Source organism: Thunnus maccoyii, chromosome 19, assembly GCF_910596095.1.
Source record: "Thunnus maccoyii chromosome 19, fThuMac1.1, whole genome shotgun sequence".
NCBI classification, from domain to species: Eukaryota; Metazoa; Chordata; class Actinopteri; order Scombriformes; family Scombridae; genus Thunnus; species Thunnus maccoyii.
The window spans coordinates 25,182,555-25,196,177 of NC_056551.1; the positions used below are offsets into that span (position 1 = coordinate 25,182,555).

General features: G+C 37.0%; 1 protein-coding gene across 10 annotated transcripts in view; it reads right to left on the bottom strand.

Annotated features, from left to right (window-relative positions):
* Nucleotides 1-2,515: 2,515 nt before the first annotated feature.
* LOC121885511 (calcium/calmodulin-dependent protein kinase type II subunit beta) overlaps nt 2,516-13,623 on the bottom strand; it is a 51,189-nt gene continuing 40,081 nt past the window's right edge. For 5 of the 10 annotated variants that reach the window (XM_042395026.1, XM_042395025.1, XM_042395029.1 and 2 more), the window contains 6 exons: nt 12,199-12,243; nt 11,494-11,542; nt 8,819-8,894; nt 7,091-7,185; nt 6,760-6,996; nt 2,516-5,728 (listed from right to left, as the gene is read on the bottom strand). In XM_042395026.1, the coding sequence (XP_042250960.1) occupies nt 6,761-6,996; nt 7,091-7,185; nt 8,819-8,894; nt 11,494-11,542; nt 12,199-12,243 (501 nt within the window). In that variant the 3' untranslated portion in view covers nt 2,516-5,728; nt 6,760. The remainder of the gene's footprint in view (nt 5,729-6,759; nt 6,997-7,090; nt 7,186-8,818; nt 8,895-11,493; nt 11,543-12,198; nt 12,244-13,623) is intronic. The other 5 variants (XM_042395031.1, XM_042395028.1, XM_042395027.1 and 2 more) reach the window with 2 other exon arrangements.

Consider the following 13,623-nt stretch of genomic DNA (forward strand, 5'->3'; position numbering starts at 1 on the left):
TAAAAAGCTACAATATTTGCTGCACATTTTAAAAACATTTGTTAATTATTTATTATATTATAAATACATTATTTATGTTTATTATGTTTATAGTGATAAAAATAAATAAACACATCCTTGTCACTCTTGAAAACTGAACAACTCTATCCACTGTTGAAGGCCATGAGGTGCATTGGAAAGCTCCTGGAGAAATCTAGTAAGTGGATTATTGAGGTTTTTTTTAAATCAAACTACCATTTCCAAGGTCAAGAATGACCACTGTAACCTTTATAAACAGTTTTAAAGCTGCTTGTGACTGATTTTTATGTGTTTAATAATACACTGTAAGTACACTGTACACTGTCATGTGTGTCATTAAATATGATTAATGTGATGTGTTATCAATCATACATTACCTGTTTATAGTTACGCATGCTTCATATGACAAGTTATAATTATTGACAAATACATGCATACATACAAAATGTCCTCATATCTATTCACAACTACATTATAATGTGTTATTAATCATTTAATAAGTGTGTATATACTGCTTATAAATGCTACACCTTTACTTGTAGAAAAGAAATAAAATCAATGCCCCCTGCTGGAGTGATATATTATAGCTGTGTCACATTATGAAATATTTTTACATTTAGTTTAAAAAAAACAAACATTGAATTGAGTTAATTTGATTAAAATGTTGCGATGCACAAATTAGTAATGATGTAAAAAGTGAGAGTGAAGTGAAAGTTCTTCTTCTGTCTCATGAATTACAGTGTGGAAAATACTCAACTAAAGCCCTTCAAAATTATCCTGAACTAATTGTACTTATTTTGTCATATCTCATCACTCTGTGTACTGCTTTTATATCTTGAGTACATTTTATTCAGATTTATTTGTTCCCAGGGAGACTACTGTACCACCACGTCTTGCTGGCTCATATTTTTATGTTGATATATGATAATGTAATCTGTGTTTTGGCAGCACAACTCTGTTGGTGATGCAAATTAACTCTTTGTGATGCTAAAGACAGCCATAAAAGAGACATTTACACACAGTTCAGGTGGCCACTCACATTCACTGTGTCCTCTTTGACCTGTCAAGCCTGTAAATTTAGATCTCTGAGCAGAAAAGTAACAAAATCACACTGTAAAAATACTCATATTCATTTCAATACTTTTAAAAGTCTATCAGGAAAATTTAAGTATCAAAAGTAAGAGTATAATTTTTGCAGAATGGCCTCATACGTTTACTTTCATTTATAATAATTGAGGGTAAATTTACTTTACTTTCACTCCACTTTCACTTTTTACTTCATTACTGACTTGTGCATTGCTTCATTTTAATATATCCAATGATATTCAGTGTTGTCCTGCACCAACTAAACATTACAATATTTAACAATGAGACACAGAAAACTCCAGCAAGGGCACATTCATTTTACTTCTAGTCAGTGGTGGAAATATTATGCTTCTCTGTTGTATTAATACAACAATGTATTACTGATCACTCAAGTGATGTCACTTGAGTCAGCTTCTCTTTAGGGCTGAAGACTACAAGTTTGAAAATGAAAAATATCACAGTGTGGAGTTAGAAAGAAGTGAGTTTACCAGACCTCTGTGGCTACTCATCTCTGCTGGAGGCTAGTAGCTCCAGGCTACATTAGCCGCTACTAGCATAACACACGCCAAGCTGTACAGTTGATTTAATTGGACTTGAGTTGCATTGTGGGTAATGATTGACATTCAGATGAAGCTGCCCATTAAGTTAGTTTTGCCAACCACTACAGTTTCCCAAATATAATGTCTATACTGCATAAGGCCGGATAATGCTAACAAGTATCTACTTTTTACTTGGGTGAGAGTAGTCGCCTGTCATGATGAAAACAACCCCAAGATATTGCTGGTGGATACATGCTGCCATGTATCCACCCCTTTCTTTAAAAAAACAACCCCCTCCCCTTCCCAGACAAAGATTTGTGCACTTATACAACCGGTAAATGTACATTTATATGTTCTGGTTCAGTGCCAGATGTACTTCATGTACCACCTACAACAGAGCAATATATGTCGACCTTTGTCCTGACATTGATTATGTAAAGAGCAAGTGTACAAACTTCCCTATATTGACTATGAAACCTAGTGATTCCTTTCCTAGTTATCAAACAGCTGCATGACTTCTTTCAACAATCAATGTCATTACCAGCACTGGGATCAACACCAATTGATTCCCATTATCGATTCCCGATCCCCCCCTCCCCCACCATCTGTCTCTGAGCTGCTTCAACTGTTTTCTACTAACTACGGTTAAACTCTGCCCTTTGGCTAATTCTTACAGACTAATTGGAGCCTGACTAGATCAGTATCTACATTAAATAACCAATGAAATCATTAAACAGAGTGATGCGCGCACACACACACACACACACACACACACACACACACACACACACACACACACACACACACAAACAAATAACTCACTCACACTGTGTTCTTTGGCTATCAGCCGAGATAAGAGAGAGGAGTAAAGTGCTCTCTGCATTGTCATTTTATTGGTTCACACACTGATTACATCTGATCACATTTTTTTTATATTGATAAGACTTGGAATGCACACCAGAGGAATCATCATCATCATCATCATCATCAGTATAATAGTAATATAAAAGAAATCAGAGTCAGAAACGCTTTGCTTCACACACAGTAGCATCATCATCCGTCGTCTCCTGATCAAACTGAGGAAAAGAGGCTCTTCTAACGCGCTTAAAATGAGTTGTAGCCTAAATCTTACATGTCTTCTGCCACATGCTAATTAACTGGACATGGAATGGTTGCCAAAGGGGACAATGGCTCTATTAGATCAGTAATCCTATTTAAAGTACTGATACTATTAGGGTTTGAACTAGACAGGAAGGAGGACTGTTGGCTTCATGCCTTACAAGAGTTTCAATGGTACGAACGGTAAAAATACACCTGCAGAGTTTCGGTCTGATAATATTTCACTCACTCATGTTTGTTGATATGACTTAATCACAGGCTCCTTTTGCAAAAAAAAAAACAAAAACAAAAAACAGTTGACTTGTGTTATTTGATGACTGCTTTGGCTTGGTTTTATTGTGCAAAACTCTTAATGTTTAATAATTAAAACACAAAATGCAGTTCCTAGTGCAAAACACTAAAACGCCCTTATACTATTGAAGAACAGCAGACTGTTTGATTCTGCTGATGGTTTCTGTATTTGTTTATCTATATGTAACACTAGTATTGTAATTACTAACTTAGTTATTAATTTATTAAGGAACTGCATCATTAAAACATCACTCTTTAATTGTGATATTGTATTATTATTTGTTCCTTTTTGCTATTCGTTATTGTTATGCTTATGCTTACAGAGGTTAAAAGATGACTTATGTATCATTAGGTATTAAAAATAAGTGATAAACATATATATATAATTTGATACAGATGTTTTGAAGCATTGTGAAGCATTTTGTGTTAAGAGTTTTGAATAATTGAACCAAAGCAATTGTGACAAACTGTAAATGCTGATTGAAATGAAGTAACTGAAGGCCTGGTATGACCGTCTGTATTAGTTTGTCTTTATCTCTCTCCTCTTACACTCTGCTTATCATGTTCAGGATGTCCCTCCCTCACCAACACCCACCTCCCGGCAGAAACCAGCACTGATCATGTTTGTAGTTTTTGAACCCTGTGGTTGACTCAGATATCATTTTTTTGTTGTTGGATGTTGGCGCCCTCTTGAGGACAGGTTGTCGTACAGTTACACTAATCAGACACTGAGGTCTTGAGTATTTTTTTGTAGGAATTTGAGGGTTTAAAGAACCTGAAGGGAGTTTACATTCAATAAACAAAGAATTTATTAATTCCCCACCAGAACTGTATTGCTGGCAGGATGCAGAATCAACGACTTAAAACCATGTTTCTCCAAATTTGGTGATTTAACATTTTTTCAGATAAACTTGAGGATTATTCCTTTATCGGTAGAGAAAATCCTCCTACTTCTTTGGCTAAATACACAATTAAAGAAGCTTTTAGATTATATGAAAAATGCATCATCACAAATCTGACAACAGGGCTGTTTTTTTCTTTGCTCATGAAAAGGTAAGACCACTAAATTGGGGGAATAAAATGTACAGAGAATACAACTGAACCATTAACTGAATAAATAAAATGTTTAAAAATCCAAATATTTTTAAAAAAGAAGAGATTTTTAGGTGTTGGGTCAAACATTTTCTGGATTTATGACCTCAGGTTCTCTATAATCCTCTCTACATCCCTGATACCAATGCTTCGTTTAGCATTTTTGTGTATTTTCTTCATAAGTGTGAAGTAAAAAGCTGCACTTTGAAATAATAATTGAAATTAAGCTCCAAAAATCCTAAAAAAAATAAATAAATAAAAGCGATCAATTAGCATCTTGAATTTTAGCCACTTTATATCTGATCTGGATCCAACAAATAATTCTTTAAAAAGGCATAATCTGTCATCATTTACCTCACCAGTGTCCTCATGTACTACACTAATCATATTAACACAAAAAATATAGTTTATGCACTTACAAAGCCCAGAAAATAGAGGCAATAGATTATAGTTCACCAGCAGTTCAGTCCAAAAAGAGAAAAATCAACAAAATGCACAATAACACCCAACTTACCAATGTATTAACTTGGAATATCATGCAATTAAATACCATCTACAGCGTAATTGTAGTTAAGTCACCACGATGAAACTGGAAAATTTACATAACAGCATGATACTATAATTTCAACCATTGTTATAATTTCAGTAATTACTTGCAATGTTCAGTACATAGAGAGAATCAATTAAGAACAACAGTAAGATCTTAGCATGCTGCATGGTGTGCGCGGCTCAAAGGGTCCGGAGAACACACGGAGGCGTCGGTTCGGGGGGTCAACTACACTCCAGAGAAAGAAAAAAACAAACAAACAAACAAACAAACAAAAAAGAAAAGCTTCACTGAATAACAAAACAAAAAAACGATAATTACATACACCCACTTGTCTCTTAAGTGAGACACGTGGTACTTACTGTATGTTCATTTCACACAGGCAGCCTTTAGTCGTGCAGAAAACAGCCACTGCTAATAAGAATACAGGTAAAGAGTCATGCTCGTCATAAAAAAAGAAGCAGAAGAAGAAGAGGATACCAGAAAAGAAAGAGGGTTTAAAATGACTAATAAATATACTGTACAGATGAAAGAGCACAACGACAGACTGCAGCCATAATAAGATTAGAAGTAAGTAACAATAACTTTATGTTTGAGTAGAAGTAAAACGGGTAAATCTTCAACGAGGAGAGAGCCACGTCTGAAGCCTTGTGGCGCAGAATAAGAGGGAGATAGAAGGTAGGCGGGGGGGGGAGGACAGGTGCTGTCCAGGTACTTTTGGGCTAGTATAGCCACAAGACGCGGGCTAAAAGTCCAGTTCATTTCTTTTTTTTATAACTGATATGCCCTCTGCTGTGGGGTCTCGGTGATGGGAGCGTTGCGTCGGAGTTAATCGTCTGTAGTTGAGGTTGTAGAGAGACAGAGAGAGAGAAGATTGAGGTGGGTGTGCAGACTGCAGGAGGTCAACCGGGATCCCAAATATCTTCAGACTCCTTTAACCAACCCTCCATCCACCTGTACCTCTCTCCCAGTGCTGATTTACTCTCTTAGATGATCCTTTTCTGCTCCTGTCTGCCTCCTCGTCAGCCTCACATACCTGGAGAGAATAGAGGCCAATAGTTTAGTTTATTCGCTAACAGTCGGCTTAAACCTGCGACGGTAACACTTTTACTGAATGGCTTATTTATTAAATGGTTTATAACACACTGTGATGCATTTGCAAGCAGATAAAAGGACATTTTAAGTGTCAATTGATGTTTATTATACAATTATAACGTCTTCCATGTTATTGCAACTGTTGTAAGAGCTAACTGAGCACATAAGTGTATCTGGTGCTCTAATATTATTTAAATTCAACTGTTTAGTTATATTTTGAATAGTAGTAAAGTAGTAAGACAGTTTCAATGCACATGGGTAAAAAAGTTTAGCTAGATTGTGTTGCTAATATGTAGAAAAATCTGCAAAAAACTCGGGACTGAACTGAAACTGAGGCTTGTGACCGCGTGATAAAGTTTAATACCGTGTATATATTGTGTGATAGTTTGTTATATAACGTCATGTAAGTAGGAACAGAACATCAGGTCAGTAATGGACCCGGCTGAGATGTAATTTTGGATTAGGATCACAGTGTGTACAGTGGGATTATCAGAGATTGTTTGCTGAAAAGAGCTGCTGCTGGAAACGATGCTGCTGAGACTGAACAAAATCAATGAGGTGAAAGATGCTAAAATGCTCAGAAGAGCTGAGGGTAGCTGATTACAGCTGCTTTAATTATATCAATCAAAAGTGTTCCTGAAAGATGCTCTGCTCTGAGTTAATGAATCCCTGATGTCCACAAACTTTAGCAACTCGTCTGCCTTGTTTATAGCTGCGAATACTCATTTTCACTATCGATTAAAACCTTAATCTGATTAATTGTGTCGTCTAAAAATAGTCAGAAATGAGTGAAAAGGCTGATCACCATTTCCAATACAATTACAATTAAATAGGAACTTTTTTAAGCTGATTTTACACATATGGCTCAATATACTAGTCTTGAGGAGCACGATTCAACTTGTTGTACATTGTCTGCTATGACATCATAGTGATGTATTAAGTGTGTGATTGTTTTAATTGTTTGTTGCGTACCTCATCCCTGCAGCGGGGCAGCAGGAGCTCCTGAGCAGTGGAAGTGGACGTTTTGCCACCGGCTGTCCCTGCGGTGCCATACCCTGGTCTCTTCTGATTGGCTGGAGCGGGGACGGCCCTGTCCGTCGACGAACTGCGTCAGGCGGATGTAGGCGATGCAGGCGGCGTCGTCGCCGATCATGTGCACGTGGGGGTTGAGGATGGTGGTGTGGATGGGCTTGCTGTTCTTGGAGAGGACTGACGGGAGAGAGGGATCAAAGATTAGAACGTAGATTTAGATTTTACAGTCAATCAATTTAAATGCCGATAATAGTTTAAATTGTAGTCTTACGATTGTCGAAGTAAAATCTGTGGAAGTCCATTCCCTCCACCAGGTTACCCAGCCCCTCAGGCTCAAATGAAGTCAGCCCGGGGTCGCAGATCTTCCTGTAAACACATGCAGGCCGACGTCAGAAAACGGCTCTTTAATATCACGTTTTAAAGGGCAACTTGTTGTTTGCCGTCTCCACTGAATTAATGTGTGAGAAACTATTATAACTATAACTACTATTTATATGCTACAGCAACATCTGGACCATTGACTGTATATAAATATGGACGTCATGAAACCTCCCCAAAAGAGGAGACAAAATATCTGGATCGCCCCCTGGTGGCTGGCTGCAGTATAGCTCATAAGTCCCGCCCCCTCCATGTTAAATGACCAGACAAAAAGAAAAAAGTACATGTCAAATAAATTTTTCCCAAAGATGGTTTCTGTCATTTTAGGTCGTTCTTATCACGCTGATGTTTGTCCAAGTGCTCATTTTTCTGATAAGTTTGTTTTTAATTAGTTATTTGATGATATAAAAAGGGGGTGTGACGTCATGATTGACAGCTGTGACAGCCGCTCTCAAACCTCCGTCAGGGGGCGGGGCGGCTGAGGGGGCGAGTCCCAGGGGCCGTCATCCCGCCGCCCAACTCTACTACGCAGACTCTGACTGCAAATGACGTCACACAAGAAAGATGGCAGCTCCAAGCAAAGGAGATATTTTGGCTTCATTTTCGCATAGCGGCAGGAAGTGGAGACGCGTCGTCCATATTTATATACAGTCAATGATCTGGACTTAGACCTTATGGCTTAACCCTCATATCCACCTGAAAACAGAGAAATTGGACATGACGTCACATCAAATTTAACCTCTAAATTACGCTTTTTAGATGGTAAATGTGCTTGTTTTCCTTCTCCACAGTGAAAAATTTGAATATAATCCATGATATCATTACTTAAACAATTCTTTAACAATGTTATACAGCTGAAAACTAGAAAAGAAAATTTACTCTGCTGACCCAAATTTGGTGATGTCACAGTACCACTTACAAGGTATTCTGACATGTATGGAAGCCCATTTGTGCCAGGAAAAAAAAAAAAAGATGAAAAGTTTAACATAAAAATACTCATCAAAATTATGATATGAGATAATAATTTCATTTTACTATCTAAAGAGTTTTGACTTGCTATGTCGTAATTTTGATTTAGTAGCTAAAAAAGTTGATTTACAATGTCATACTTTTGATTTACTATCTCATAATTTTTGACTTAGTAGCTAACAAAGGTGACTTACTATCTCATATTTTTCCAATAATTTTGAATTATCTCATAGTTTTGACTAAATAACTGAACATTTTGGCTCACTATCTCATAATTTGACCTACAAATTGTATTTTTATTTTTATCCTGCGTAATTTTTAATTATTTTTTTTTCTCTTCATGGCAGAAATGGGCTTCCATTACTGTGGCATCCAACAGAAACACACTTTACCAAACCTCCCCCCTCCCCTCCATCGCTCAATCTGCCGAGCATTATTATAAACTGTACGGTAGGTAGAGAAGAGGGGATAAAACAATGACTGTAATTACTCTTTAATCTTTTAATACAAAGATAAAACACATTTTATGTCAATCAGATTAATGGTTTTTCTACGGATGATGGAGCTAAAGTCCTACTTTTCCAACCAGCTGATGAGGTTCCTGTTTAGGGGTTTTTTTATGGAACAAGAAAGAATGAGGCGGCGAACTCACGCGTAGGCCTCAAAGTCTCCGTTATTGACAGCTTCGATGAGCTGCTCTGTGATCTTTATGATCTCCTGTTTGCGGGCTGCAGAGAAGAAAACATAGTGAGAACAATGTGATTGTATCCCATGTGACAATTCACCCTCATCGTGAAGCCGTAGCACACCGATGCCTTAGTGCACAACTAAAAAACTCTTTTCACAAACATTAACAAACATTCACAGACTCACTTGAGTGTTTGTTACTCATCGTAAATCTAATCGGTCATCTCTCTTTCATCCGTGTCTCTGAGTGAAATCTCCTCCATGCCGCGGCGCACATAAAAACTACTTCCATGCAAGAAGTTGTGTTGTTTCACTCTCCGTGTTCTTCGCCTGCACGTCCCCCTTTATCAAAAGTAAAAATGTCCCTTCCTGCACCGTCTGGCCGCTGTGTCGCTCTCCACTTCCATCCGTCATCCATCATATCTCTCGTTCACATGTGAAGCTGCTTGAGCTCATCATGCTATTCTTGTCCCAGCCCTTTAGATGAGATTTACTGTGTCCTTCTCCCCTCACTTCCTCCCTGCACTGAGAGGAAGGCTTAGCTCGCTCTGATTGTCTCTCTCTCTCTATCTCCCTCCCTCCCTCCCTCTCTCCCTCTCTCACTGTCCCTCTCTCTCTCTCTGTTGTTTATTTTCATACACCTTCTCACGTCATCTGCATGTTCCCTTCTCTCTGTTTTCCTGCACAAAATAAAACAAGCTTCATATCACGGTGTAAAAAAGTTTTTTTTTAAAGTTTCCTTCCATTCAAAAATGTATTTTACTTTTTGTTGCTTCACTGTGATGTTTAAGCTTCTCCATTGATCTGCTGACAGGGAAAGTTTCTCTGCGCTCACTTTAAATCTCACTTTAAGGCGCGTAGTTGTGACATCACAACTAGTTTGGAGCCAATCAGGATCAGAGGTCAGTTTAAGTAAAAGTACAGAAATATTACCGGCAAATGTACTTTGTGTTGTTAACATGTATGTTATTGAGATTATTTATTATTTATTACTGATGCATTGATGTGTAATTATATTTGGTTCCACTTTCTAATAAGGAATTATTTATGAAGGCCTTATAAGTTATATCTAATTGCTTTATTAATAGTTAATAAATAGTTTATTAAATAATAATAATATTTATTTATTGATTAGTTATTGCCAGGTTTCTGCTGGTGTACATCCACCTTAGAAATCCACTTTACTCTGTAATAATTCATCTTCACAATCATAATAATCATAATTTTAAGCCTTTTAAAGATGGAGGGAACGTTGTAATTTAGAAAGAGATATTACAGTGTTTAATCCTTTATAAAATAATATAAAGATAAAGTTAAATAAACGACATTCAGCCTCACTAGATGTCAGCAAACATCTATTTGCTAAGTAAAGATATAGTGAAGTCATGTTGACCCGAGCAGAGAATGAAGTCACTCTCCCTCTGTGTGTGTTGTTATGTGAGCTTCTCTGTTCTGTGTTTTGATAGCTGCTCCGACTGCGCGTGCGTGTTAGTGCGTGTGAGTCCCTCCGTGTCCTCCAGGTCCGTTTTCAACATGGTGGCTGAGTCACAAACTCTCTCATATTACAGCTAAACAGTACACTAAAAATGTCTTCTTCTGAAAACATCTGAGGTGAGAAATATGCAAAGCAGTAACAGAATCTTGATCCATATTTGATCAGTGCTACCTAGTTTGACATCATATCAGTTCAGATGATGTTTTTTCCCCCAAACTTTATTGAGTAAACGTTTGTTTTGGTTTGAGATGCTGTTGTTAGTGCGACATCTAGTGGAACTGTTTTTCATATATTGCACCTTTAATAAATATGACAAATATATCAGGGAACTGATATTTGAATTAATTGATCCAAACTTTTTGTGTTTGTTGCAAAATTCAGAGGATTTGGTTTTGATATGGAGCAGTTATCAGAGACATTAAGGGGTAAATATAATTGTTCTTTTTTCATCGGTTGTGGACACTGGAAATCCACATCCCCTCCTACACTACTACACTGGAAAAAAAGAAATGTGTTATTATTTGCAAATGGAAAAGCCAATTAACAAATTAAATCAGTTTGAAACCATGTGGGAAGAGATATTACAACCAATGATTTCAAAAAAAAACGCAGACTTAAAATTTAAATCTAGTTTGAGGGTTTTTTTTTGTTTTAGTTTTTAGGATGCAGAACAGATGGACAATAATGACACCTGGAGCAAAATGTAAAGGTCTTGATAGTGTTGTTTCAGCTGTAAATCATGAAAGGTGGATGTGTTCATGTGTGACATGTATTTATATTCATTTATATTTCAAATAATTTATTTAAGTTGACCAGATATGAAGATATTCAGGTTTAACGTGTTTGTTAAATATGTGGAGTGCATGTAATGTACATGTAAATGTGTGTTATTGTTATTATTTTGTTTTGATTTGTTTTGTTTTGTTTTTGTCTTGTTTAGCTGTATAATTAGGATTGTGGGTGTTTGTTTTGTTGATGTGGGAAGTGTATGTGATGTAGATTGTCACTTGTCACCACTGCCTTTGAATATGTGTATGTGTGTACTTTTTGTTAATATGTGCGTGCATGTATGTGTGTGTGTGTGTGTTTGTGTGTGTGTGTGTGTGTGTGTGTGTGTGTGTGTGTGTGTGTGTGTGCGCGCGCACCTTTCACATCTTCATCCTCAATAGTGGTGTTGCTGCTGTCAGATGATTCCTGCAAACAAAACGTACACAGATGAAAATATTAGTTATCTTAAAAATGAAAACGCACACACACACACACACACACACACACACAAATGCATGCACACACACACACACGCACACATTTCTTCCATAGAATACACAACGTGACTCTATTTTAACACCACGACTTTGTGAAAAAACAGAACACAGCAGCTGTCGGTGTGACTCAGCAGCACACTGAAACAATCCCGTCTACATATTGAGCTCTTTCAGTGTTGACGGACACAGATGACTGCACAGCACATTGACGTTGAGCCACTGTTACACACAGTCTGAACAGTGGGATGAGGGTTAATCTGGCGGCGATATGGCTGACACACACGGACTGACTGCTCAGCCCACAGCGGGATCGCTGAGCTCCATCTATCTGAACACAGAGTGGCAGTATAAGACTGAAAAACACCTCACAGGACTCACAGCTCCGGCATCCTCTCTCACACACTCTCTCTCTCCATCTCTCTCATGCATAAATACAAACAGATGCACACAGAAATAGAAATATTTTACCAAATACTGCAAATAAAACATCCTGGTTAAACCCACACAGATAGAGAAACGGAGTGAGTGACAAATGAAGAAAAGGACAAGAAATAAAGAGATGGAGGGAGGGGAAGGAGGATGTACCTTGATCCCATCTACTGGATTATGGATAACAGTAGTCTGAGGCTCCTGGAGGAAGAATGGAGAAGGAAAGAAAGACAGAAAGCAAGCAAGCAAGCAATAAAGAAAGAAAGAAAGAAAGAGAGTAGGTGGGTGTAGAAACGAATGGAGATAAAGAGGGAATGTTTTATGATGACAAAATGAGAGTTCGGGAGACATTAGAGGAAGATCGATAGAGAGCAGGATGTGAGTAACATGTGGAAAAAGGGGAGAAATGAGTGAAATATATTAATTTTGAAGAGTAAAAGCACTGATTTTGAAGTTTAGAAAGTGTTAATGACAGAGAATGGTTTTAAGACTCCCCATATTGAACCATTAACGCTATCTGCAGATCTGCACCAGTGTATCAAACTCAAATCTCTTTACTAATCGAATCGTGAAACACAAAAATCACAAACATTATATATTCAAATACAAATCATACATATGGCTCTTCAACAGGAGATTCTCATAAACACACACACACTCTCTCTCTCTCTCTCTTTGCTATTGTATATTTAAAGCCACTGTGTGTAGATTTTTTACATGATTAAACCACCATTTCTTTAGAGCTAAAGTGAAACCAGAACTTCCAGATTCTGTATCAGACTTAAGAAAACCTCATTCAAAAATCCCATTTACATTTACAGTAATGTAAAGACTTAAAAATCCAGACTTGGAACAGAACTGTTCACTCCGTACGTTTACACAATGATGGTAATTTTTATAGAAAACTACCTTATATTGTTGTTTTCCTTCCTTTTTCGCAGCCTTTGATGAACCCCATTACCCATAAGTCTTAGAGCGTTTTTGTTCTGCTTTGATATGTAATATGAAAACATTACCTCATAAAACGTAGTTAATGTAAATGTCGCCAATATTGTAAATGTGGTGAAACGTAATTAAAAATGCAGCATAAATGAACAATATATGATTAGTCTTGCAGCACCGTTGGACCGTCCTCAAGTCCCCTTATTCCAGTCCATAAGAAAACATATAAAACATAAAACAAAATCATATTTATACCATTTACACATATAAAATTTATGGTTAACATACACAGAAGAAACAGAAACAGTCTCTCTAAACACTGGATAGGTATAAGCTAAAGTTTAAGCTGATTACACCTACCCTTTTTATTTCATATAGACTTTCAAAAAAAAAAAATTGAAATAAATTAAAATAAAAAATGTAATTGTCCCTGTACACACAGGACATGTCAGAGAGGAGCAAACGCTTGGAGAAGTTTTAAAACAGAAAAGTTGAGAAAATTACATCAGAAGAGTGTTTGTGAATTTTATGGATATGGACGAAACAAAGTTACGATGACGCAAGTACCGATGAGCTCATGGGAACAGTCCTTTTTTGTAAGTAATTGTTATTTGACTTTGTTAAAATCACAAACGTTTC